The 27592-nt window shown below is 35.0% G+C and overlaps 5 protein-coding genes and 1 non-coding gene across 8 annotated transcripts; 4 read left to right on the plus strand and 2 right to left on the minus strand.

Moving 5' to 3' along the window:
• Positions 1–206: 206 nt before the first annotated feature.
• LOC145639464 (dnaJ protein homolog 2-like) lies at positions 207–5656 on the minus strand. 2 transcript variants are annotated; one of them, XM_081690709.1, is made up of 7 exons: positions 5498–5656; positions 3443–3620; positions 2471–2636; positions 2191–2335; positions 1396–1529; positions 1159–1301; positions 207–969 (listed from the first exon to the last, which is right to left on the minus strand). In XM_081690709.1, exons 2-7 carry the CDS (start codon positions 3590–3592, stop codon positions 448–450), a joined length of 1260 nt encoding a protein of 419 aa, XP_081546835.1. In that variant the 5' UTR covers positions 3593–3620; positions 5498–5656; the 3' UTR covers positions 207–447. The 2 variants fall into 2 exon arrangements, with proteins under 2 accessions (XP_081546835.1, XP_081546836.1); XM_081690710.1 differs by having other exon boundaries at positions 5463–5619.
• Positions 5657–7288: 1632 nt separating this feature from the next.
• On the plus strand, positions 7289–11120 carry LOC145639467 (uncharacterized). The gene is made up of 4 exons (XM_081690711.1): positions 7289–7865; positions 9723–9881; positions 9994–10102; positions 10756–11120. The coding sequence occupies exons 1-4, from the start codon at positions 7353–7355 to the stop codon at positions 10959–10961; spliced, it is 987 nt and encodes a 328-aa protein (XP_081546837.1). The 5' UTR covers positions 7289–7352; the 3' UTR covers positions 10962–11120.
• A 273-nt stretch (positions 11121–11393) lies between these two features.
• LOC145640643 (transcription factor DUO1-like) lies at positions 11394–13071 on the minus strand. Its single transcript, XM_081691884.1, has 3 exons — positions 12902–13071; positions 12155–12395; positions 11394–11915 (listed from the first exon to the last, which is right to left on the minus strand). The coding sequence occupies exons 1-3, from the start codon at positions 13069–13071 to the stop codon at positions 11394–11396; spliced, it is 933 nt and encodes a 310-aa protein (XP_081548010.1).
• A 1788-nt stretch (positions 13072–14859) lies between these two features.
• On the plus strand, positions 14860–20664 carry LOC145639468 (cysteine desulfurase 1, chloroplastic-like). Its single transcript, XM_081690712.1, has 10 exons — positions 14860–15143; positions 16212–16345; positions 16528–16687; positions 17121–17307; positions 17979–18124; positions 18199–18271; positions 18372–18435; positions 18792–18891; positions 19837–19995; positions 20346–20664. The coding sequence occupies exons 1-10, from the start codon at positions 14916–14918 to the stop codon at positions 20520–20522; spliced, it is 1428 nt and encodes a 475-aa protein (XP_081546838.1). The 5' UTR covers positions 14860–14915; the 3' UTR covers positions 20523–20664.
• A 952-nt stretch (positions 20665–21616) lies between these two features.
• TRNAM-CAU (transfer RNA methionine (anticodon CAU)) lies at positions 21617–21701 on the plus strand. Its single transcript is given in 2 exon segments — positions 21617–21654; positions 21666–21701. It is a non-coding gene; the product is annotated as a tRNA-Met (tRNA).
• Positions 21702–21765: 64 nt separating this feature from the next.
• On the plus strand, positions 21766–27452 carry LOC145639470 (uncharacterized). Of its 2 annotated transcripts, XM_081690715.1 has the most exons (7): positions 21766–21860; positions 22406–22677; positions 23230–23881; positions 23987–24186; positions 25223–25467; positions 25702–25787; positions 25890–27452. In XM_081690715.1, exons 2-7 carry the CDS (start codon positions 22406–22408, stop codon positions 26913–26915), a joined length of 2481 nt encoding a protein of 826 aa, XP_081546841.1. In that variant the 5' UTR covers positions 21766–21860; the 3' UTR covers positions 26916–27452. The 2 variants fall into 2 exon arrangements, with proteins under 2 accessions (XP_081546841.1, XP_081546840.1); XM_081690714.1 differs by having other exon boundaries at positions 25702–27452.
• The last annotated feature ends 140 nt before the right edge of the window (positions 27453–27592 follow it).

Consider the following 27592-nt stretch of genomic DNA (forward strand, 5'->3'; position numbering starts at 1 on the left):
TGACACTGACCTAACAAGGCTGTTTGATCAAGCATCATGAATGCACCTCCTAATACATCAACTTAGGCCACAAATTCGAGTACTTAAGACTCGTAATTTTACATAAACGATTGTAAAACGGCCTCATACAAAAACTAGGGGGAAAAGGAGATTGCAGAAAAAATAACACTTGAGTAATCTCCTTGTACTGAAGTAATCACAAAAGATGAAAAGAGAGAGATGGAGTAATAATTATCAAGCAAAGGATACATATATTTGATTCTACTAAAGCAACTACAAGCTTGTATGTAAACTAAGTATGTAGAAGCTATACACATCGAAATAGGCACACCCAAAATCCCAAAAATACCCAACATTTAACAAGATTGATATATAAGCTTCAATTCTCAAAAGGCTGGGAAAAGATCCCTACTGAAACATTTAATAATCTGTAATAACAGCATCACATTACTGCTGAGCACACTGAACGCGAGGTTCATCATCTTCTTCTTCATCGTCTTCATCATATGCCTGCTGATGCCTTTGATGCTGCTTGCGTCTCATCTCCTCCTCCATGTTAACATCATGTAGTGTGGTCTCCTCACACTCGTCCAGCTCCATGTCCGAGATCTGTTTCTTGGGATTCGATGGTAAGACTTTCTCCAAAGCTCGGGATTGGTCAAGGGGTAAGGAATTGGGAAATTCCACAGTGAAGTGGACATATAATCGCCCCTTCATGAAGGGCCTCTCATGATGTGGCATACCCTCATCATTGATTGCCTTGTACTGGTCGGGCTTGATGACCTCTCCAGGGTTAGATTTTATCAACAGCTGTCTGCCATCGAGATGAGTCAGGACAAACTGGAAACCGCAAAGTGCCTCGGTCAAACTCAGCTTATGTTCAACATAGAGATCATCAAACTTCCTCTTGAACCTAGGATGTTCCTTTTCTTGCAACACAATGACAACGTCCCCAGTGACTGTATCTGGCTGCAACACCAGGGTAACAAATAGTTTAGTTTTTATAAATCGAAGTTGATACATATTATTCAAATCTGAATGATCACAAAACAACATTAGGTGTTTTTTTGGAGTCATAGGGACAGAGTAAATTTTAGAAAGAATGCCAGTATACTGATTTTTGCTTTGATGGCCTGACTACCAAATACAATCACTTACCGCCTCATCTGCTTGTCCCTGGAATACAATTCTCTGACCATTCTTCATCCCTTTTTCCACATGCACCTCTAAAACCTTCTTCTCAAGAGAAACTTTGTTGGCCTTGCACTGTGGGCATTTGTCCTTTTGACTAATTACCTCCCCTGCATTACCAACATGACAACATATGATATATAAAAGGGCCCTATGACATGTACGGACATAAACGAAACGTCTTCAAGAGAATGAAACATATACCTGAACCTCTACATTCTGGACAGACATGCTGCATTTGCTGAATCATACCAGGCCCAATTTGTCTAGCACTAACTTTTATACCTGAACCTTGACAGCCATGACAGCGACTAGATGCTCCACTTTTTGATCCCTTCCTGCATTATACCAGATCAGAAGATATGAATAATGAGCTCCAATTCACAATTAGTATAACGCTAGTGTTGCATCAAAGTACCAAGTTATTGACTGTAACCGCAACCATTATTGAAATGATTAGCACACACAAATTTTACAGTTTCACATAGCTTAATAAACAGAGCAAACCCTACAAAAGAGCAAGCTATAAAGTGTCAAAAAGGATTTTATGACTAGTATAAGAGCTTACTACATATGACAAATATAAATGATGATTATATGCAAACCAAACCAAGACCGCATCCAGGTACAGTGCACAATCAGGCACTATTGCAGTAAACATTTGACCACCACTCTTAGAGTGAACTTGGCCTTTTCAACTATAAAGTTTTCCCCCTGCATTTGAAAGTAGGATGATTTATGTTATACGCAAATAGACGTACCTCTATCTCTGCTCCACATCCCACCAGATACAATGTTATATCTTTTTTTCACAAAACATAAAATCAAAGATCTAGACTGCACCAACAAACCAGACTTATAAAACTAGAAAATGGGGGTTGGAAATAAGGTAGAAGAGCCGATAGGACTTTCATTGCACCAACACGTCACATTTCGATTTCATCCCAGGAATCCAAATCTATTTCAAAGAAATATTTGATAAACAGACAAGCACCATACCCTTTACATTTAGGACACAGAATATTCCTAGAAAGTGATAGTTTCTTTGAGGTCCCATTGTACAAGTCCTCTAAGGAAACCTTCAAGGTTTGAATCACATCTTCACCTTGCTGTTGCCTTCTAAATCTTGAACTGCTACCACCACCTATGACAATTGACAAGCATATGCCAGAATCATCATCAGAGGGTTTCATGTAAACCTATTTTCCCCTTTATTTTGGAGGGGCTTTGTGACATGAATACAGTATGCTTAGGGAAAACCAAAAAAAAAACAACTCACCTCCAAAACCTGAAGGATTAAATAATTGTTCAAAGATATCGAATGGATTATGAGAATGACCGCCACCACCCATTCCTTCCTTAAGAGCATCTTCCCCATATTGGTCATAGAGGTCTCTCTTCTCCGGATCATTAAGAACTTCATAAGCTTGAGCCACTTCCTTGAACTGATACAGGAGTAACCAGATGTAAGAAAAGACAGGAAGGGCTAAATATTATTAGAACAATTTAATCAAGAAAACTCATGAAAAGGAAATCTAATAAGTAAAAGTTCACAAATGAGAGTATGATGTTGACACCTAAGAGGTCATCCCAATATAAGACTGCAAAAGAAACAGAGAGATGAAATAATATGTATCATCTTGAGCTCCTCCACGATTTTACATCCTACACTATTGGCCTTAATAATCTCTCAAAATATGAAAAGTTCCCAAAGTTTCTTATCCATCTAGCTTTACCCATACGGCCATACATAAGGCCCAATACTCCATACAGGGGCGTTTATAAATATTATAATCCCTTCAACGACTGGAAGCTTTGTCAATTGGGTGTTGGCATGAATGGAAAATACATGGTAAAGTCAAAACAAGCTCTCAAACTGTAGGTTATGAATCGAAACCTAAGCATTCTCAATAACTTTTTTCCCACAAAATATAACACTAAAGAAGTACTACCCTCCAAATGTATTAATATTTAGATAGCTTTTAACTCATTTTAAGTGAACTACTAAAACAACTGCATAAGGATAAGAGTTCCTAGATCGGCATAGCAGTTTGCACATTAATAACCATCACAGATTGATTACTGCAGGAAAGCAACAAAAAACTAACAAACCAAGAACAAAAAACAAGCCTACAGTCTACAGATATAGGACATATTATCCGGAATCACAAAGAGGTATGGAAAAAACAAATATCCATAAAAGATATTAGTACTAAACAGTAACATTGTAATAAAACCACAGGTAATTTACCTTCTCGGGATCTCCACCTTTATCCGGGTGATTTTTTATCGCAGCTTTTCTGTATGCCTTCCTGAGTTCATCTTGACTGGCTTCTTTTGAGACACCAAGAAGTTCATAGTATTTGGTGTTATTGCTTTTCTTCGGAGCTCGCCCAAACATGATTACACTTTACACACTCCGAAGCTCACTACAGTAGGGAAAATAATGAAATTAGATGCAGTTATACCGAAATCCTTATTGATTTTCAAACAAAACAAATTCAGCATAGCTGAGAAATATTTATGGTGCAATAATAGCCTAGTAGGTCACTATGAAAAATGTTACAAAGAAAAGCATTTAAAATCTAGCAATTAGCATCTCCACTATAGCACCACCAAAATTCTTTGAATCCTATTGATAAAAGACTTTACCAAAACAATTAGATAATACAAAATCTCGGAAAATCCCCAAATACAAATTAAAATAACATAGATGGACATTACTTATAAAACCAAAGCCCTCAAGTCACAACAATCATACAAGTCCACAATTGAAAAAGATAAGCTTGCCAATCATATCCTTTTAGGCATTTATTCAATTTCCTTTTTGGATCAATTCACCCACCAAATTAAACCCCAAAGGAAAAAGCAACACCGGAATGTAATCGTACAGGTCATTCTAGCTAAATTATACGAAATATAAACCACCTAAGCTCACCCCCGAATCTAAAAAAAATAAAAACTTTTGATAGGGGTTGAAATCTAGTCGTTAAAGCACTTAAGCTACACATTTAGACGGCACAAATTAAACTACCTGCAAACAACTACTTCATACATATTATATCATCGCGTTTGAAGCAATTTTCCAAGCAATTGAAGCACTAAAATAAATAAACCCAATTTTCTCATCCTTCTTCCTGATTATAACAGAAAAATCTCCTCTTTCTCATTAAACTAACTAGGGGTGAGCAAAAATTTCGGGTACCCGGAATTAGAACCGGAACCGGTTAGGAACCGGCGGGTCCGGAACCGAGATTGGACCCGATGGTTCCAATTCCGGGTAATAAATTAAGGACCCGGTTATAACCAATTCCAATTCCAATTCTCAACTTTTTGGACCCGGAACCGGTTGGGTACCCAGTTACCCAATACATCCTAAACTAAATAAATTTTAAATAATAAAAATATGTTAAATGTATCTAATTTGTACAATAAAAAAAGTATTATTAATACCTAACATGAATACAAATAGCTTAATGCATATATAAATATAAGTATTAAACACTAATAATGATACTAACTAAAATAAGAATTATAATTTGTATTATATTTTAACAATTACATACATAAGTGGGTACCCGGAACCGGAACCGGTACCCGGTGTTTCCAATTCCAATTCCTAAAATTTAGGACCCGGTTAAACCAATTCCAATTCCGGTTCCGAATTTTAGCACCCGGTTCCAACCAATTCCAAGTCCGGGTCCTAAAATTTTGACCGGGTACCCGGTTTGCTCACCCCTAAAACTAACCTATGTTAGATTGTTAGACTTCTTTATCATCTTTTTACAATTTGCAACCTTCTCACAAGCATAAAACCCTGATTATAACAGTAAAAACTCCTCTTTCTTACATAAACCTATGTCAGATTGTTAATCTTTATATCATCTCTTCAAAATTTACAACCTTCCCACATAAAAACAACACAAATCCAAAAAATAACCCATTAAAACACCACAATAAAACAATTTCCTGATCAAATATATATACAGGGATAAAAATTGCAAGGTCACCAGCGCAATGAACAATACCCTAATTCAAAAAATTTAAAAATAAACCCTAAAATAAATCAATCAATTAAAACGAAAGGAAAAAAAAAAAACAAAAAAGGAGAAAAGTCCAATTCTTGCGGAAAATAAATTAAACCCCAACAAAAACAGATAACAACCAAAAAAAGATCTAAGCTTATACAATAAACAAGAAATCCTAATCAATCAAAATAAAAATAAAACATAAAACAATTAATTAATACCCAGAAAGAAGCAGAATCATACCCAGAAAGAAGAAAAGATTAAATCTTTAAACTCACCGAAGAAATTCGATAAGAAAAAATGTTCCAAGTTGGAGTAAATGGAAGGAGGAGATAGAAAGAGAGAGACGAAAGACGTCTCTGCTCTTGGGTTGAGTAGTTGGTGCGCAGCAGCTGAGAATTAAGGTTTGAAGGGTTCACAGAATTTTGGTGCCCTAAATTTTTATAGTTTCAAGATTTAAGAGAGGGTCCTTTGATTTTACTCTTACTCAACAAATGACTTGTGCAAGATTCCTAGTACTGACTCGAGTTTAGGTATGTAGTTGTAGACAGCCTTTTGCCTTTTAAGGTTTAGATCTTCCAACTTCCAAGAGTGATGTAAATGAGTTTCGACTTTATGTATTCTTGACTCGAGTTTATGTGTTTCGAAACTTATTAATCATTGATTATTAAGATTAGGTTTCATATCCACTACTCCGTATTTGCTAGCTTTTAATTGAATAATTGTTTCATTTAATTGAAAGCCTTCAACTACTTCTTTTTATGGCTATATAAATCATCCGTTCAACCAATCGAATCTTGGAATGTACAGTTTAATGAAAAGATAATCCTATGTAAATCTTGACGAGTTGATAGGTCAGTACATACACATATGGCTGCATAAAATATGATTAGTTAGGTATGTAAGTATATTTAATGTTGTATAAGTAGATACGAAAAAAAAAAAAAAAAAAAAAAAAAAAAAAGATCAAAGGAGAGTGATGTAAGTTGAGTTGTGTAAGGAATGTATGATTTCTCAAAATAATTTTAAGGGTGCATGAAAGATAACAATATACTTGGTAACTATGAGTTATATGAGAAAAATGAAGGATATCCTCCACGTGCAATGATTATATTAGTATGAATTCATGCATCATTTTTCCACAAATGAGAGTGAGAGATAACATTAGAGCTTTCCTTTCACTTTTAGAGGATCGATCTCATTACAAGTCTTTTGACTATTTAAAACATAAATAAAATTATGTCTTCTATTTCTTGCTTAATAGAAAAAATATTTTTTAATAAATAACTTATTCCTATATTTCAATGTAATACATGAATATATGTACCAATAAAAATACGTAATATATAAATCTAACGTTGTTAAGTTTTATATTTTAAAGGAAATGTTGTTAAGTTTATACTCTGTATTTCTTATAACTTAATTTCTTTAATTAGTGAATACTAGATATCTCTGAAGAGACCTTTAATTAGTGAATAAGTTCAATCTTACATCTTGCCCCCTTATTTTTTCTTTTGGACTATACCATAATTTTATCAAAAATCTAGTTTTCATAATTTATCTATCTTTCTTATGCTACTGTATTTCCCATTATATGGCTCTTTCTTATGATAATTGACAACCTAATAGGCCAGTCAGACAATCAACTACTCCATACTAATTGTCCATGTCACAGCACACCATACAACCAAATTAATAATCAAAATCTTATCATGTGGACCGTTTCCACATGTACTTGTAACAATTTATGTGTTTAAAGGCTTGTTCCGTTTAGCTTAATTTCAGTTCTTAATTTTTTTTTTTTCTCATAAAGAATTCATTTCATTTCAATTTAGTTCAATTAAGCCCCAATCAGTTTAATCTAATTCAATTCAATTGTTTTCAGTAAATAAGAACAAGTTCTAAGTAACCATCTTAAAATAAATATTAATACCGAGTATTATATTCGGGACCCACGATGACAATATTATAAGAATTTAATAATGACACTCTACTTGACTACTTCACTGGTTGTCCTTTGTCATGTATCAAAACAACCAATGAAATTAGTACGTCTTATCAATTAAAAACGAAAAAATCATAAAAAACGAGTGTCAAATCAGTAAAATTCGTAGGAAATCCAAACAAAAAATAATGAAAAATTCAATAATTTCCCAACTTTCGCCCAGATTTCCTCTTCCTTTCTGTTGTCAATTCCCAACTGCCCCTTCAAAAACCAACCTTCTCCCCTTCTTTCTCACTCCTCAATTCACTCTAACAACAAAACCCCATTTCAGGAGAGAGAAAATGAGCTCCTTTCATGGCGCCGTAGTTGTCGCCGGTGCCGGAGATGGTAGTTCCGGCGGCGTTTCCGGTAATGGGTTTGATCAGAATGTGCTTGTGATGAGACACGGTGATCGGATGGATAACTTTGATCCGAAGTGGGTTACGACAGCGGAGCGGCCGTGGGATCCGCCCCTTTTTGATGCCGGAAAAATCAGAGCGTATAATGTTGGTACTGAGTTTCGAACTCGAATCGGGTTTCCAATTCATCGGGTTTTTGTTTCTCCTTTTCTTCGATGTATTCAGACTGCTTCTGAGGTTGTTTCTGCTTTATGCTCTGGTGGGTCTGATGCTTCTTCCTCCTTTGACCCTTCTAAAGTTAAGGTATATTTTTTTTTTATGATCTTTTTGACTTTTGTTGTTGTTTGGGTGATTAAATTGGTGACTTTAATTAACCTTCTAAGTTAAGGTATGATGATTTTTTTTTTTTACTTTTGTTGTTGTTTTGGGTGATTAATTTGGTGACTTTAATTACCCTTATAAAGTTAAGGTATGATGATCTTTTTGACTTTTGTTGCTGTTTGGGTGGTTCAATTGGTGAATTGAATTACCCTTATAAAGTTAATGTACGTAGTATAATTTATTTATTTTTATGATCCTTTTTGACTTTTGTTGATGTTTGGGTGATTAAATTGGTGAGTTGAATTACCCTTTAAAGTTAAGGTCTGATATTTTTATTTGATGGGTGTTAGGCTGTTAATTAATGTTTCAAATGTTTAGTGTAGCTGAAATATGGAATTGAATAATGATTAAACTGACCTTATGATCAGTATAAATCTATATGATTTGTGATACTGATGTTAATTTATGAGAAAGTTGATGAGTGATGAATTGTCTGGCTATGTTTTACTGATATTTAGTGAATCAGGATATATGCAATTTGGATTGAACTGTGCTGGTTAATAGTGTCTGCTGTCATTGAGTGGCTAGAGAAGATTTGATTTTGGGATGAATCTGATTATTAGATGTGAAAATCTCTGTGAAATATTGAGAAATGAGGGACATTTTTTTTTTCGGATTGGAGAAGTGGATTGAAATATACTAATTTGGTGCTTGGAAATTGGGCTTACACATTCTGAGAGGGAGGAGAATCTTGACTACGTGAGAGTGATATCGAGGGAGAGCTAGAAGAAAATTTTGGAAGGAAAAGGGACACAGAGAAAGGGTGGAGGTGTAGAGATAGACTGTAAGACCTGTAATTGTGGAGAATGTACTTGTAATTATGTGGCCTATGATTGGATATTAGTAAAGTAAAATGGATTGACATAGTTTTTGAAAGGCCATGCCCTAGATTTAGATATTAGTAAAGTAAAATGGATTGACATAATTATGTGGAATATAAGAGTAATGTGTATTTACGTAATATCTAGGGGTTGGGTCTTGGGCTGTTTACCTCTGCTTGTTGCCTTGATTAGTCTTAGAACAGGTATCGGCCAAAGAGGTTGTTGTGTCAACCTGATCATCTCATGCATTAGTTAAAAATCCATTCTCCCTCTCTCTTTGTCTCCTCTCACCTTCATTGAACTTCATCATTTTTTCAAAGATCCCTAATTGCATCAGCTACATTTTGCTTGTGTAAGAGTCAGATCCAGACATGTCGACCTTGCCTTATTTGGCTACCTCTGTGGAATTTACTTTCTTGCATGTTCATTCCTTATTCTCCTTTTTCCCTTTTCATTTGTAACCATCATTCATTTTTTCTTTAAAAATAAAAATAAAATAAATAAATAATTAGCAGAATTTAAGTTGAGTTGAATGCAAATTATATGTTTTTGTCAGTTGAAAGGAATGGTGGATTGGATACTTAATGGAATTGCTGTCTGTCATGAAAATCTTTGTGTGCACTGTGCAGTCCTGGGTGTCGTATTAGTGTCATGGTAAAATATGTGCAACCAGTCTTTGAAGCTGCTGAAGAGTTACCTATCAAGTGTTAATTAAATTTCTACTTAGTTTTCAAAAAGATGTGTTCTTTCTCTTTTTACATAACTATGCTTCAGTGACAACTTCAATTGAGATTGAGATTTTGTACACGGGTGCATTATGGCAATTGTGTTTTGAGTAATGGTAAATGAACCTGCTTAAAATTCTTGAATACACAACTACACAAGATTTTAATTGTAAAAGTAAGCAAACATAGAGAAGTAAGCAACCAACTGTTTAATTTTCCCAACTACATTACAGGTTTCCATTGAATATGGGTTGTGTGAGATGCTGTGTAGAGAAGCTATCAGACCTGAATATGCACCTAAAGATGGTGTTTTTCGTTTTAACATTTCCGAGCTTGAAGCTATGTTACCTGCTGGAACTGTAGATCATACTGTTGAAAGAATTTATCAAGAGGTAACAATACCATTTTCTTTATTTGGGTATGATACTACTAAATGCATACTCCGTATTATGTAAATACACATGATTTTATCCTCACCTGAATCCTCTTTTGGATCAAATATAGATGCCACGATGGCAAGAAACAGTTTTTGGCTCTAGAAGCAGATACGAGCATGTCATCCAGGCACTTGCAGATAAATACCCTAAAGAAAATTTGTTGCTAGTTACACATGGTAAGTTTTATTTGTTGCATTTTTTTATTTTATTTTTTTATTTTTATTTTTTTTTTTTGAAATTTGTAAATTTAAATGGCATACCATAGAAGGTTATGTTTTTACTAAAATTCGGCCGTTGCAATGTGGTATAAAGTACTCCGTATTATAAATTGAACCAGAAGATGTTTCATAATGTTGAACATACTCTCTGTGACTTCTATGAGTAAACAGCTTCCTTACTGTTTTGTACGGAGTATTACTGTAATGCACTTTCTCATTGTTCGGGCTTAGTATTGTACGTCCCTTGTCTTCCCGTAATACTCTCCAAAGACTCAAAGAGGGCCCAGGTGATCTTAGATTCTTAGGTAGAGCACATAGTTTTTTTTTTTTTTGAAGAAAAGGTAGAGCACATAGTGAGCTAGGGCAATTGCCCTTTTTCTGGTTTAAGGGTGAAGTGAAGAGTTGCAGGGGGCTGGATGTATTTGACATGCTTGTATTCATTACTTTTCTGGCTGGGTGTATTTGACATGCTTGTAATTATTCCTTTTACATTTCTGCATTTCTTTTTCATTATTGACTGTCATTTTTTGTGAGTTGCTGGGATCTTCACTCATTTCATGCTTCTGAAGCGAAGTTTCTAAGTATGTGATTTTCATCTTCTTTATATGCAGGGGAAGGTGTTGGAACATCAGTGTCAACATTTAAGAAAGATGTTACTGTTTATGAAGTAAACTACTGTGCTTACTCACATGCAAGAAGGCGTATCACCTTTGGAGAAAACGGATCAGTTACTGCTGGAAGCTTTCAGTTGGTCACTGATCCACACATAACTGGTATTGAGTACACGCCATCAAATAGCTTGGCTGATGGAGTATGAGCTCTACATTGGGACTCAGACTGGTGCCAAGATTTATGAATAATTGTTTGCTGCTACATTCAATCTGATATACGGAAGACTTGAGCTATTCATTGTCATCTGTAGCTTGTTAAATTATATTTCAACAAGGCTTCAGATAATTAGTTGTACAAGATGTTACTCACGAGCAATTTGTTTCATCTTCTTTCTTCGCCCTCAACATATGAGTTCAAAGTCTCAGTCATAACCAATTTAGAATTAAAATCATCATAACTAGATAAAGATAGTTCATAAATCAGATGCAAATGTTAAGCACCGAAGTAGATGAATCAGAGTACAAGATAAGTAGTCTCTTTAAGGAAAAAAAAATAAAGTTAAACAACCAGAACTACAGAAAATCTGCTATATTTTGTCAGAACATAAGCTACAGGTTAGCTGTTCAGATGATCCTATCTACCAGCGAGGAGGGCTTGGTAATGGTTCTATCTCATCAAACACATCTGATGGGAAGTCATCGAAAAAGCTGTCAGGTGCTACATGGTTGTCCTCCCGCTTTACTCTTGTTTCACCACTCACACCCCCTCCACCAAAGCACGAAAAAAAGTGAACCCCATCATTGATGAGTGCAGACTCATTGATGTATCCAAAGGGTGCAAAAAAGCTATAATCAAGCCTGTCAATGAGCTCCTGTGTTTCTGGAAGGAATGGAAAGTCTGTTTGGAAGGGTGGAAGTGGAATCGAGGGAAAGGAAGGCATTTCAAGTAGTTGCAAGTCGGTATGGTTGTAGTATGTGTTCAAGGGAATTGGATCAAGATAAGTTGCATTGTTAGCTTCTAAACACGAACAACTGTGGTCAACTGAACCAGGAAACGGTATCAGTTCCATGGTTTTCTTGCCTGTGCTGCTGTTAGAAGTCGAGTTAAGAGATTGTGCTTTGGAGGATGATTCTCCCTCCATTGAAGAATTCTTGGAGACCTGAGAATCAGAAGAAAGTCGATTTTATAACTTCAATAAAACAACATGAAGTGGTTGAACTATTTAACACCATCATATGATTATTCAAGCAACACTAAACTATTTAAAGTACTTCGTAAAAGTTACCATAATATCATTTATATACTCAACTTAAATTAGTTCAATTCTACTATCAAGTTCATCCTCTTTCCACCACACCATTTAATTAAGGATATGTTCGATCATTCTAAAATGTTTACCTCGTGAAAGTGAGGATGATCCTTGGAAGTAGAAGCAGAAGATTTGTGCTTCTTATTAGGACGAGTAGGAGATTGAGAGTGCAAAAGCCTAGCCAATCTCTTTTGCCTGCTACTCCAGAAATTCTTGACATCATTATCAGTTCTTCCTGCCAGATATGTCGCGATTTTTGCCCATTTATTCCCGAATTCTCCCTGCAATTCTATCACCATTCTTTCTTCTTCTGCTGTAAACTTGCACCCACTAAAAAAAAAAAAAACACAAGAAATTAAAAAAAAAAAAAAAAAACATTATTCGATCAGAAATTATGGAACACATAACAACCAAAAAGATTACACCAAAATTAATTCAAACCCATTTTTAATTGATCAATTTAATAATAATTACAAGAAATCAACAAAATATTGAGACTAGAATTTGAATAGCGGATGAAAAGTACTGCAAACAAACTTACTAATTTCTGAAATACTAATATTGAACATTATACAGTAAAAAAATTACTTTTACTCTAAGAAATCACATTCAAACTTCTTTTAACAAATTAAATTCAAACAAAATATCGAAACAGTAATGAACAATATGAGTATAGGAGACTAAAAGTGTAGAAAATCATGGAATCCACCACACAAACTCAAAATATTACCACGAACAAAAACTCACACGTTCATAACATTGAAACATTAAAAAGGACGTAAATGATGTTACACTGGACAGAAACTAAAACGGAATAAAATAGAAAACAAACGTACTTTTTTAAGTTGGGACGAAGTTTATTAACCCAACGAAGACGACACGATTTGCCAGTACGTTGAAGAAGACCTTTGGATCGAATGGAGCTCCAGTCACGAGGACCATAATTCTTAACATGGTTGATTAAAACTTGATCTTCTTCGGGTTTCCAAGGCCCTTTCCTAATCATTGTACTAGTAACACTAGTATTATTATTATTATTATTATTATTATTATTATTATTATTATTGTAATGATGATAGTATTTCTTGGATTTGGCGTGATTATTTTTGAAGAAAGTAGAGTTGTCCATTTTGTTGGAGTATCTAATTGAGAGAAGATAATTGAAATTGTGAAAATGGAAAGTGACGGTTAAAAGAGTTGGTTAATGAGTTAAAGAGAGGGTGTAATTGTTGTCCCACACTCCCACATTCCCCTATTTTTTCGCTCCTCTTCAACCCTCGTTTCAGTCATTTCTATTTTCTATTGGTTATATATTCTTGGATTCTTTTTTTTTTTTTTTTCTTTCTTTTTCCCCAACTTTTTTTTTAATTAATTTCAATTTAAATTTTAAGATGGACGTGAAATTGAGTTGAGACTTTTTTTTTTTTTTTTAGGAAAAGACTTTTTATTTTAAAGTGGCTTGAACTCCTTGAAGTATAATTTTTTTTTATATATATATATATTTTTGACGTGGGCTTAAAGTATAAGTTGATGAAATATATTTTGTTTTGATTTTTATACGAGTAACTAATTTAGTTCACGTACGATGTACGTGTTAAACAAAAACGTTGTGAAATTTATTTACAATATGGAGAAAGAAAATTTTTTACTCTTTAAATTTTTTTTGTATACATGGTAAGTAATTTATATTGTAGCATATTACCCCCCTCAAAAAAAAATATTGTAGCATAATCCTTGTAAAATATATATATATAAAGGAAAATTTACAAATAATTCAATTTTTTTTATCGATTTGCGTGTTGAAAAATGTTCATTTAAGGTTTTAGGGGTCATTTTAGTTCTTAAGGGTCCGAATTGATTGGAATTGACAAAAAAATAACATAAATGTCTCATTTTGTGTAACAATGTAATGCAACAGAACATAAATTGCATGAAAGATTTATTCTAATCGTGCATCGCACGGGATAACCTAGTTATAAAGCCATTCAAATTTTTTATTTTTTTTTTAAATAAAGCCTAAATAAAATTATTATATTTTTCAATAAGTCGACAAAATTTATTTGAGTCTATATACTCCGTATTAAATGATAGGGTATTATGAAACTTTTGGAATAGATATTGATTCTTATGTCAACTTTGAGGACCATTTGAGACATGTAATGATCTCAAATTCGAGAATTTTGACAAGGTACCTATATATGTTGTTCAATCACTCGTGTATGACCAAATTAGCTAAATTAAACCTCCGCTAAACTCTTTGTATCCTTATCAAGAATATCATTTATGAAATAAGTAACTTTTCACTTCTTTCATTCCTTACTAACAGAGAATTTGTTTGGATTAAAAATGTCAATGACCTAAAAAGGAATAAAACAATACATAGTATCTTAACAATTATGCAATGTTAGATTGAAAATTTTATATTAAAGGGAAAAGCCTTAGTGAAACTTGAAAGCGGTTTTCAACAAAGGGGATAATAGCTAGCTAGACTTTGATTTAATTTGTAAAATTTTATACATTTACCCTCGTGTGTTTATTTTGTTGTCGATTAAAAATTCATTTGCATCAGTAATGCTCAATCGATCAATCCTCAAGTATATCTATATTAATTATAAATCGAGATGGTCCGATAAACTTTTTGTAAGGATACTACAAACTATAAATCAAGACGGTCCGATAAACGTCACACCATTCCCGAGAAATTGTATTTTTAATTTCCAATATTAATGAAAAAGGAATATTATAAAGCCTTTTTTTTTTTTTTTTTTTCCCTCCTCACATATTAAAGCTTCTGGTGGTATTTCTTGTATTGTTGAACACAACCCGAATCCAAATCCAAAGATAAGAAAAATGGGATTGGGAGGTGTAACTCTGAAGCCCTCAACTTCACTCAATTATCTCCTCTTTAACCCGAATCCCTTTTCCGGGTCAACCCGAATTTGCCTCAGAAGATCATCTCCTTTGTTTGCTGCTTCTTTCTCTTCTTCTTCTTCTTCAGCTTCGGCTTCAATTGTCACCCATAATCAATCCCTTTCTCTTGGTCACTCCACTCGTCCTGATTTTCCCATTCTTCACCAGGTTTTTCTTTTAAAGATTTGATTTTGTAATTTTGTTCTTTTTGTTTTGGAAGTAATTTTATTGAATTATTATGTCAGTTTGTATTTATTTATTTATTTATTTATTTTTGTGGGATATTGTAATAATTTATTTATTTTGGAGTATTGTTTATGGGAATTGCAAAGTTAATGATTTAGACGGAATTTGATCCTATGTCTTACCTCAAGACTTTATTGTCAACTAAGCTAGATAATTTTGTTAATTAAGTGTGTTAGTTGTGGTTTTTTTATGTATTAGGAAATTGGAATTAGTGTTCTGTTTCTGGGGTATTAAGTTCATGGTTTCATGATAGCTTGTGTTAGTAAATAAATCAAATGTTTGATATGTTTGGAGGAAAACGAATGGAATAGTATTGGACAAGATAGAGTGAAAGCAATGATATGTTTGGTGTTGTAATGGAATGGAATGGAATTAGGGTAGGAGGGTAATTGAGGAGGGTAGCATGATGTTTTTCCATTGGGTTAGGGAGGGTAACAAGGTTACAAGGGTGTGGAATTACTCTCAAATAAGGAAAACATTCGGAAATAATACGCGTGTATTGTTTTGATATTGTAATTTGGACTAGTAATGTGATCGTTGATTTGGGATAGAGCGTAGAGGGATAATCATTTCCTTGGGTTAGAGGTAATTTAAGGGTGAATAAATAGCATAGTTTTATGTTATATGTGGTTTTCAATATTTGGAATGAGAGGGTGCTTATTTTTACTTTGGTAGTTGTATCACTTGTATGGCTTGGACAAGTTGATATTGGTTTCCATGTTGGGATATGAGGTGGGGTGATTGTACTATATCAGTGATTATACTTTTATCACAAGTTGACATAGAAGGAAGTAATCCTTATTTGTGTTGTACTCTATCTGTGATTTGCTATTGGATTTCTCGGGCTTATATGGGTTGAATCTTATCTGTGGTCAAAAATATATATGGTGGTGTACCTATCGTGATATACAATGGATTGTCATTTGATTCTGATGAGATTAGTGGATTTGTGTAAAAGTTGTAATGTTGGGTCACTTCACTACGCTGCAGGAGGTAAATGGACGCAAGCTTGTCTACTTGGACAATGCCGCAACTTCTCAGAAGCCATCAGCAGTGTTGAAGGCTTTGCAATCCTATTATGAAGAATACAACTCGAATGTGCACAGAGGGATACACTTTTTGAGGTGTTGATGCCCTGCTTAGAGCTGTTCTGATCATAATCTTTTTTCCTCTAAGAAATTAATACTTCTCTGAATATTCTTATCAGCAATTGAGGTCCTTAAGGACAAGGATTTCGTTAATGTTGGCTATGTTTCCTTTTCTTGTCTCAGATATGGATGCTAACTTGTTGAATATTATATTTCAGTGCAAAGGCAACAGATGGATACGAGCAAGCAAGGAAGAAGGTGGCAACATTCATTAATGCCAAAAAATCAAGTGAGATTATTTTCACGAGAAACGCTACAGAAGCAATCAATTTAGTGGCTTACTCATGGGGCCTCTCTAATATAAGAGCTGGTGATGAGGTACACTACTACATGTCCATCTTTAATATTTGTTTGAAACCGGTGACTTGCAATTATGGTAAACATATTTGATGACTTGATGTAAATTATGTCAATGATGTAAGCATATTTGATTTCCCCATTTTCTTGATAGGAAAAATGGAAACTGTGGCCTAGTTTATGTGCTACATAAAGAGAAACTTCAAACAGGACAAACTAAATTTTTTTGAAGCAGTCAGCGGGTGTAAATTGGAAAAACTTATCTGTATAATTCTTTGGAAGTAAAAGAGGGTGGATATAAGTAAAGTCGTTCCCTTCCTCAAATTTTACTCCATATTATACTTACACAATGATAAGGGCATACAGTGTCTAAACTACTTGGGAGTTGAGGAGTGACAACGATAATTTTTGTAATATATTTCTGACTCTTTTTCTGCTACAAATTTGCTTGCAGATCATCCTTACTGTTGCAGAACATCATAGTGCTATTGTTCCATGGCAAATTGTAGCTCAGAAAACTGGCGCCGTTTTGAAATTTGTGAGTTTGACTGAAGATGAAGTTCCTGATGCCATGAAACTATTGGAGTTATTGTCAAAAAAGACAAAGCTTGTCGTTGTTCATCACGTCTCGAATGTGCTTGGTATGCAAAGCTAATTTGTGCTTGATAGTTCTTTAGTAACTAACAATCTCAAAAAAAAAAAAAAAAAAAAAAAGTAGATATAGCATTGGGAACCTCTCACAAGGGGAATACTAACTCGGATATGTAGTTAATATTGATGTCGGACAAATATCTTTGTTTACACTCTACAGAAATACGCTGATTTTTGAGTGGCAGCACTCTTGTACACTACTGGGAAATATTCACTAAGGTCCTTGAGTTTTGGTGTATTTTCAGAAAGAATATTTGTCTCCAACTTAGCATTGATTCTGCAAGGCTCACTATGCACAAGTGTGCAACTGAAGACCTTATTTTTAGTGTTGGAAGATTCCTTGTCCTTTTCCGTGATACTTAATCACTGTACTTGAGAATATATCTGTGAAATATATTTATGACAAATAAAGTACAAAAAAAAATTTACATCTTGTAGAGGCCTAGAGGGTACCTGATATAAAAATATTCTTACAAGGTTCCTCAATTACAATCTTTGAGAATTGGAGATTCTCTGTCAAATTATTGCATAGATTAAATCATGGATGAGGACTGAACAAAGTGTAATTTTGTTTTTTTTTGTTTTTTTTTTTTTTTTTTTTTTTGTTCTTTCTTGCATAAGGTTCCTGATTACTTGGTGCTTTTCAATTCATCTCTTGTAGCTTCAACTCTCCCCATAGTTGATATAGTGCGCTCAGCCCATGGTGTTGGAGCAAAAGTCTTAGTAGATGCTTGTCAAAGTGTTCCACATATGGTAGTTGATGTGCAGAGCCTTGATGCTGATTTTCTTGTTGCTTCTTCTCACAAGGTTTGGGTTTTCCCATATTTGCATTAGCAATCATTATTGAAATCTATTTAAACAATAAGTGAACAATGCTTCAGATGTGTGGACCTACAGGTATTGGATTCCTATATGGTAAAGAGGAACTCCTGGCAGCCATGCCTCCTTTCCTAGGTAGGTGTTTTTTTTTTTTTTTTCTCTTTCTTTTCTGGCACTAGAGTCACTGTTGTTCTTCTTACTCTGGTTAACTGCCTGAACATGTATCCACTTTTAGGTGGTGGCGAAATGATTGCTGATGTATATTTGGACCACTCCACCTATGCCGACCCGCCATCCAGGTAGGCATCTTTTTTTAGTGAATAATTAGCAGCAGAAGCATATAAAGTTCCAAGCCACATTAAAAGCTCTTCCAAAAAATTATTTTTCCGCCCTTTTTTTTTTTTTTTTTTTTTTGGCAATTGCTATCATATCATATTGATCTTCCTAGCTTGGAATGCTGATTGAATATTTGAATGTAGCATGTTTCTTATAACTAGTGCATCTTGATTTGCCACTGAAAATTTGGAATTTATGCACTACATGAACAAGCATCGAAAATGTGAGATTTTATATTTGGTTTGTGTTGCTGAGATGAATTCTTATGTGCTGGTTCTAAGCTTTGTTTTGATAATATGTTTCTATCCGTTTGAGTCAGATTTGAGGCTGGAACACCAGCAATTGGAGAGGCTATTGGCTTAGGAGCAGCTATAGATTATCTATCAGAAATTGGCATGGAGAAGATACATAATTATGAGGTTTGTTTCAGATCTTTAGTATAACACCCTAATTACAGCTTTGTATACTTTCATTGTTATATGAGCTAGTAAAGTCATGTGACTCGTGCCTTGGTTCAATTGGGAATTTCATTTAAATTTTGCATGCCTATGGAGTTTCAAAGTATTAAAGATACTAAAGTCAAAATCGAGTGAAGCTTAGAGTTTCAAGGGCTTTCAACTTTTAATCTTTGGTGTAGGAACTTTATATGGACAAATTTTCTCTTTTTGAAGGGTTTCCTAGCAGCATAGGCTTCTAAATATTGCTGTACCAGGTGTTATTATTGATAATGTCTGTAGATGGTTATAGCTGAGCAGTTCCCATTGCCATCTATATAGTGATGTTTGTGTCGATGCTTTAACTAATGGAAATAAAACATTTTTAACTCCTTATACAAACTATATGACGGGGACTGGGAGGCTCATATTAGTGAAGCTAGTAAATGGAAGAATAACTTCGTATTCCAGCGAGGGTAGTGTAATGATTCGTCCCAATGTATGCAAGACGCAGTCCCAAGGGTAATTAAGGTTAATAAAATTCTGCCTGAAAGCAGCTTGTGGCAGATTTGTTAAATGCAGTGTTGAATGTTGATGCAGTGAATGAAATAAAAGGGAGAGCTCTACAGAGAGTGTTAATTGTGTGATGCAATGTCTTTTCTTAGGAGACAATTTAAGCATCTCGAATGCTTAAAGCCCCTGCCATCTTCCTGAATGAATAACTAATGAAAAAATTACCTTTATCTCTAAATTCTTCTTAATATTCTCTGCTAATTTCTTCTTGCTGTATTTGATTCATCAAAGTTAAGACAAATATTCACTTGGGTAATCTCAGATATTATTGACGATATAAGCTTCACTATCGCATGGTCCTATTAAATGCAATGTCATTACTGCATTACTTATTTGAAGTTTCGTAATTTTCTCCAGGTGGAATTAGCCAACTATCTATATGAAAAGCTAGCTTCTGTCCCTAAAGTTCGGATATATGGCCCTAAGCCATCCCAGACAGTCCGACGAGCTGCTCTATGTTCATTTAATGTGGAGAACATACATCCAACTGATATTGCCACGTTTCTTGATCAACAGGTACAAAAAAAAATTCCTTTATTTCTGCCTCATCTCATGTGATGGAGAGAACCCCTTTTGAGCCAATTTGCTAAGAATCAATGTATGCCTCCTTATCACCTTGTAATTGGTGATCTCTACCTTTGTTATCAATAAAATCATATTTTCCTACTTTCCCCTCATCTCTTTGGCCATTGTCATCATGAGTTCTTAACCGTCTTTGAACATAATCTTAGTAGCAAACATGTTGTCTTTTCTGAAGCCTGTATGATTTCCTTCTTCTCTCCCTTTATTTTTTGCTATTGATGTAGCCTATGAATTACTGAAAAGAACAGAAAAATATAAACTTCTGCTTCTCATTTTTTCTTCAGCATGGAGTGGCCATCAGGTCAGGCCACCATTGTGCGCAGCCTTTGCATCGTCATATAGGAACAAATGCCAGTGCTCGTGCTAGTTTATACTTCTACAACACCAAGGAGGATGTAGATCATTTCATTGAAGCACTCGATGACACAATTACATTTTTCAGTTCGTTCATGTCTAGCTGAAAGCATTTCTGTTCAGGCATGTAGTCTGTTTTAGATGGTTGTTTGATCATTTTGTACATTTGGTGTGATTTTATCATTTTTAACATTCAACACAGATTTTATAATGGTTTTGACTTTTTAGTAATAATAAGATTGTTGAATATGATCTTGTGGGTGAAGATGCGATTAGCCGATGTATATTTCTTCTAAATACTGAGGTCCTGCTATATATTTGTGGCGCTACTTGGTCTTTTTTTCCGAAGGTTTGTTATGCAAAATCAGCGCTAAGTTTGGTTGGTTGCTCGGGTCATTATCTTTTAATTCTGGTATACCAGGATTTTCCGGAATGCTTATGTTAGGACTTACAAAAGAAAAATCTTCCAACATACATTTAGGAATGCTTATGTTAGGACTTACAAAAGAAAAATCTTCCAAAAAAAAAAAAATGTATTTTTGCTTGGAGAACTAATTGGATTGTTTCGGGCGGAATGAACGGGACGATATGTTACCGAGCTACTTTATTGGGAATAACGAAAGCATCTCTGAATACTCAAAGTTTTATATCCGAGGCCAGTTTTCAGGAAACTGCTCGAGTTTTAGCAAAAGCGGCTCTTCGAGGCCGTATCGATTGGTTGAAAGGACTAAAAGAAAACGTTGTTCTAGGGGGGATGATACCCTTATTTTTATTGTGAGATTGGTGAAAAACTACGTTAAATAGAGATAGTTAAAATACATTAAATGGAGATCATAAAAAGAAAACGAGACAATCTTTAAGACAAACCTAATGTAAGATAGGACAAACTTTAAGGAATGAAGTAAGTAATTGTTGACCATATAGTCATTTGATGCATGCATCTCATACATTTAATTATTTGATTAAATCGTATCATATATTTTATTAGGTTGACCCGAAATTACTAAGAGAAAACCGAATCCGAAGTCATCCTAATATCAAATTTATTAAGTTTTACGAAGTATTTTTTAAGCACAACTCGAAATCTAACCCGAACTCGACCTATAAACCCTTTATACGGTAAAATATTTCAATATGAAAAACTGGTTTACTGAATTTTAATGGTTTATATTCTAAAAACTGTAACAAAATCACAACAATTGGGGTGGTGGCGCAGTTGGCTAGCGCGTAGGTCTCATAGCTTCTGAGTTATCCTGAGGTCGAGAGTTCGAGCCTCTCTCACCCCAATTTTTTTTCCCTTCTTTTCTTCTTCATTAATTACTCGTATTACTTAACCTATCCACCATTTCAGTATACTCTTTTCATTTTTACGCCTATAAACTCACAGTCCTCCATTGAAGCACCCTTCTCAGTTTTCTCTCTCCTCCATTCAACCGCCTTCTCAGGTAATTTCTTTTTTTATCATCGAATTTGAATTCTTAAGGTTTAATTTCATACTGTTGTTAATTTAATTATAGGTATAATCAACTTAGGGTTCTTCTAAGGTGGAGTATTGAACTTTTGTTTATAATTGCTGAAGTTATTAAAGCATATAATGACCAATTTTGTTGCTTGAATGAATTTTGTTATGTGCAATTTACGTTGATATTCGACAAAAAATATATGTAACTTTAGAGCCTGCTTTGATGATTAAGTTAAGTTTGATTGCTATTGTGTTGCAATTTTGAGCCTAATCAAATCATCGACTCGAGTGGGGAAATAGTGAGGCTATAGTGAGGTTCGAGCTCAAGTCTATTCCTATTTAGGCATGGATAAGAAGATGAAGGTGCCCCTTTATTTCAGGGAGGTCATGTAGGTATATTTTTTGGTGTTCCACCCTAATCCGGATTTGGGATCAGTTATGGGTGGTTAGGTTCCAGTCCTCTCCCAATTGTTTCGTGTAGGTATTGGTTTGGGATATATTATCTAATTACTAATGTATTTGCTGCAGATGGCTAGATGGGATGAGATTTTAAATCTTCCCGTGCAGAGTCCTCCAACATTGGAGTTTAGTGCTTCGGATATAGTTTGGTCCAAGGTAGAAGGATGGCGAGATAATATAGATAGGGTTGCTCTTATACCGTTTGCTAGGGTAGATGATTTTATTAGGGGTGAATCATCGAACAAAGATTGCCCGACTGGGTTTCATGTTGAGGCTAGGAGGCATCGAAGTGCAAAGGCGTCGTACAAAGTCAAGGTTGATGGGGTGCTTGAGTATATCTTGTGAGTTTCAGTTTCCTTGTTCTTTATATGGTTTACTTTTCTTCATTTCTTGAGCATTAACATTATTTGTTGCTATATCGTTTACATTGAATCTCACATTTGGAAATAAATTAGTCTATCTCTACTCATTTCAAATTTTGTATGCTATTGTTGGTTTTACATTTCAAAATTCAAATCTGATATTAGGAAGTCATATTAATTTAAACATTTCATATTTTGTATTTTATCGTTGACTCATGGGCTACATATTGCCATACTGCTAGAGGGATCTCTTTCCTCAGTTTTATTTCTTATAGGGTTTGATTAATTACTTGAACAAAGGGATTCTTTAATTGGGTTAACTTTCATTTAATTTCAAATGTGGTGACAAAAAAAATGAAATGAGATTTGATTAGTACAGCAAAATTTGAATTTCCCCCCAGAGTTGCAACAATTGGGAACCTAAATATTCACCATAAGTTTTTATCATCCTTGTAGGAATATTTCATTCATCTAATCATACATTCTTGATTCTTCTAATTCTGACTTCTTTATGACCTTTTCACCCTATAGGTACTGGTGTTCCTTTGGGCCAGATGACCATAGAAAAGGTGGAATTGTACGGCCAAGTAGAAACACCTATATCCCAAAAAAGAAATCTGCTGGACGTCCAGGTACAAAAAGGGGTTGCACCTGTCACTTCATCGTGAAACGCCTTATTGCTCGGCCTTCCGTTGCACTTATCATATATAATCAGGATAAACATGTTGACAAGAGTGGATTACCCTGTCATGGTCCTCTAGATAAGAAAGCAGCCGGAACTCGTGCTATGTATGCTCCATACATCTCTGATGATCTTCGCCTGCGTGTTCATTCCCTATTATATGTTGGTGTACCTGTGGAAACCATTATGCAGAGACACAATGAATCAGTAGAGAAACAAGGGGGTCCTTTCAATCGTGATGATCTTCTAACGCATAGATATGTAAGAAGACAAGAAAAACGAATAAGGCGATACAAGTATGAGCTAGATGCTGATGATGCTGTTAGCCTGAGCCTGTGGGTAGAAAATCATCCGACATGCGTTTTCTTTTATCAGGACTTTTCAGAGTCTGAGCCATTCACAGTTGGAATTCAAACTGAGTGGCAGTTGCAGCAAATGATACGATTTGGCAATCGTGGTCTTCTAGCCTCTGACTCGAGATTTGGAACCAACAAATTTAAGGTTTGTTCTGTTTTCTTTGTTACTATTCTATTTCTTATTTAATGTATCCATACAATTTTAAACTGATTATGATTACCCTTCTAGTGACTCTGTTGGTTTATGTAGTATCCGGTTCACAGCCTTCTCGTGTTCAATTCAGAGAACAAGGCTATTCCAATAGCTTGGGTAATTTCCCCAAGGTTTACAAGCAGAGATGCATTCAAGTGGATAAGGGCTCTACACAACAGGGTTTTAACAAAAGATCCTGCATGGAAGTTAGCTGGATTTGTTATTGATGATCCTTTAACTGACACTGGGGCGATCAGGTATGTCTTTTGGATCTAAAAAACCATTCTGGACCTGGCTGATATGTCAACCTTGTCTTATAATGTTATTTACTGGTACTTGCTGTGATTTATGAAGTGTCAGAGAGCAGCAGTTAAATAATTATCTCACCCTTTCGTTAAATAGATTCTTGCTTCAAATATATATATTTTTTTATTGATTTTTTTCCCCCCACTGAGAGAGGAGGAAGTGGGGTGTTCACTTGTCAGACAACTTAGCATTTGACTTGATGCAGAGCACATATAAATTAGAATATGAAACATTAAGCACAATTGATTCGAGTAATTCGACCTTGTACTACAAAGCTTAACTTCATGTTTTCTAGTAGACCAACACTTTGTTTGGATTAAAGGATGTGAAGGGAAAGGAAGAGAGGTGAAATGGAGCCATGAAGGGATGGATTATCTTTCATTTGGATAAAAAATGAGGAAGGGAGGGAATTAGAGAGGAGAGAAACGGAGGGAGTAAATTGTAAGAAATTGATCTCTCCAACAATAGAGAGGTTATTCTTCCCTTCCCTCCCCTTCTTTTCCTTCCCCTTTCTCTATCCAAACACAATGTATAGAAGTCCCACATCTCTCTGATCAACCTCTGAAATATTTGGGCACATTCATCTGTAAAGGTTTTTAATTTTGGAATGGCAGCATCATGTCTGACGTTTCTGAGTAAAATTTTTTATTCAACTGGTCTGCAATTTAATTAAGGCCTTGGCCCCCCCTTCCCACAATGGCACTACCTGTAGTGCTATAGCAATTGAATTTGTATTAGTTCTGAAGCACTTTTCTATTTGAATGGGGCTATGGGCATGACCGTATAAATAATTATATAAAACTGGGAATTCTTAAAATGAGACCATTTAAATATTGAAGTGTATTGACTATCTTGGGAAACATATAATTTTACTAGGACCACAAAAGCTGGCTTCTAGTATGATGCTTAAAAAATTGCTTCTACGTAGTGTTATAAGTTGATATAATGAAGTGTGCATCTTGCTCATACATATGGTGACTTGCTCAGGGATATATTTGAGTGCTCTGTGCTGATATCTACATGGCGTATCCGTCATGCATTGCATAAAGCCCTAATGAAGAGATGTTCTCAAACTGAAATGCGAGTTCAAATATCACAACGGCTTGGGCAGGTTATTTCAGAGATCTGCACTGGAAAAGGAGATGTGACTTTGTTTGATGGTTTAATGGAGGATTTTACGAGTAATTCTGAGTTTATGGAATACTTCAAGGCTGTGTGGTACCCCAGAATTGGTTAGTCAAGAACTTTTTAGTGTATTGTTCAACTTTAGAGGAATGTGAGGACTTGGTGGCATCATTCTTTATATGTTTGTCTGCAGTATATTTTTTTAGTATACTTGTGCTGATTGCCTAGCTGAGTTTTCCAACCTCACTCAATAATGTATTTTTCTTCTTGTCTCTCACTCTCTTGTTATGACTTGTGAGTGCTTTTACCTTCTTCCTTAACAATGGTTTTCCACTTGCCAGGGTTTTGGGCTACTAGTTTACAAACCCTTCCGCTTGCCAGCCAGGAGATGAGTGCAGCGATTGAATTTTATCATCGTCAGATGAATGTAAGAGTATTAAATGAGATGGATCACAGTGCATATCAACGTGTGGATTGGTTGGTCGATAAACTGTCCACCCAAGTGCATTCTTACCTTTGGCTTGATGAGTGTCCAGCAAAGCATGATTTTGCCCGATATTGGAGAGATGAGTGGATGGATGGGTTAACATCTTGGCGCAATTCATTGAAGATCCCAGACTCTGATGTTATTTTAGAAGGTCAATTTGCCAGAGTCATAGACCAACAAGATCAAGACAAAATATATCTGGTATCAAATCCTGGTTCTGAATTTTCAATTTGTAATTGCACTGTATCCGAAAGTGGTAATTTGTGTGAGCATGTTTGCAAGGTTAGCTGGTTATGTCGGAAAAAAAAGTCTTCAATACCTTCTCTCAGTTTGCACCAATACAAGCAGGCATTGATCAAAATGCTGTGTTGTACGCCTCATGATTCCTTGATTCGTGATCATGCTGTTTCTCTATCAGCTTTTCTACAGACACAGCTAAATGCTTTAGCAGATTTTGACAGCAGTGAGAGAAACATCAATGAGATTGAGAAGCAAGCAGGATTTACAGTGTCTTTGGATAATAATATTAGTTTGGCCATCGGACAACAAGGTCATACTGGGGTTTTAAGCAATGCTAATAGTAGGTTGCTAAGCAAAGGGTCTGTTGAAAAAGGGTCATGTAATGATGGTGCATTTCATGATGAAATGGAGATTGACCCTTCGTCTATATGTATCTCACCTTCTGGTTTATTTGCTATGCATGGAATTCTTCCTGCTGATATTCTGTCAGTAAACGGGGACAAAACTCTTCTGTCAGATTCCCGTGGTATGATGGATAATGAAGCTTCAAAAGATTGTGACACCTCAGATCAAGTTGATCCAGATGTTATGATGGAAGAGTCTCTATCTATAGATATCCCTCTCTCTAAAGAGTCCCAAGATCTGTGTTCAGTTATCAATCATGATTATGATGATTGTGGGGACAAAGTTGCTGGAGCAGTCGATTCTATTGATGACAACACTGTTCTTAAGTTCTATAAGAGGTCAAAAACTGCTAAAACAGTTGGGCGTCATCCAGCAAAGAAACGGAAAACCACAGATAAAGAGGATATGAGGAAAGAGATATGACCACTGAAGTAATTTACTTGTTTTAGTGAGAAATAATATGCTGACTTTGTTGGTAAGAAGCAAACAGAGTTTTTTTGCTGCAAGTCTAGTTCATGTTGAGGTTTTTGACTCAGGAAGACCCTCAATGTGGTTATTACTGCTTTTGAGGAGGTTGAAGATCTCTAAATTTCTACTAGTATATGATGACAGGTATGCCTGCTGACGACATTGTTTAACCATGTTATGTATCTACAAGGAGCAGTTCTGAGAAGTTCTTGAAGGCTCAGCAAGTCCTGATGGGTTCTCGAGAAGAGAGGTAATGCAGCCATGTAGGGGCCTGTGCAACCAAGCAAATGGCATGAAACGAGAATTGTCTTGTAATTTCTGAGTATATGCCGTGATTTTAAAACATGATATAGGAATTTTGGTGTTAACTTTGTGAATAGAATGATTTGCACTTTAGATGTTTGAATGTAACTAAAATGAAAACTTTGTTATGCTCTGCAAAGCAGTAAGATGTTGAAAATCATAGCAATGTGGCTATTTTGCCACCTTCTAGTAGTTACCATTTAATTTTTATGGAGTTAAAATTTCTGTGGAAATTATTTTTGGAAATAAAATGCTTGTTCAACTTTATCCTGTCATGCATGATGCTGTCTCTTATTCATGGGGAATGGATTAATGCTTATGTAAATCTG

The sequence above is a fragment of the Chenopodium album genome, chromosome 7, assembly GCF_948465745.1.
Source record: "Chenopodium album chromosome 7, dcCheAlbu1.1, whole genome shotgun sequence".
Taxonomy (NCBI): Eukaryota; Viridiplantae; Streptophyta; class Magnoliopsida; order Caryophyllales; family Amaranthaceae; genus Chenopodium; species Chenopodium album.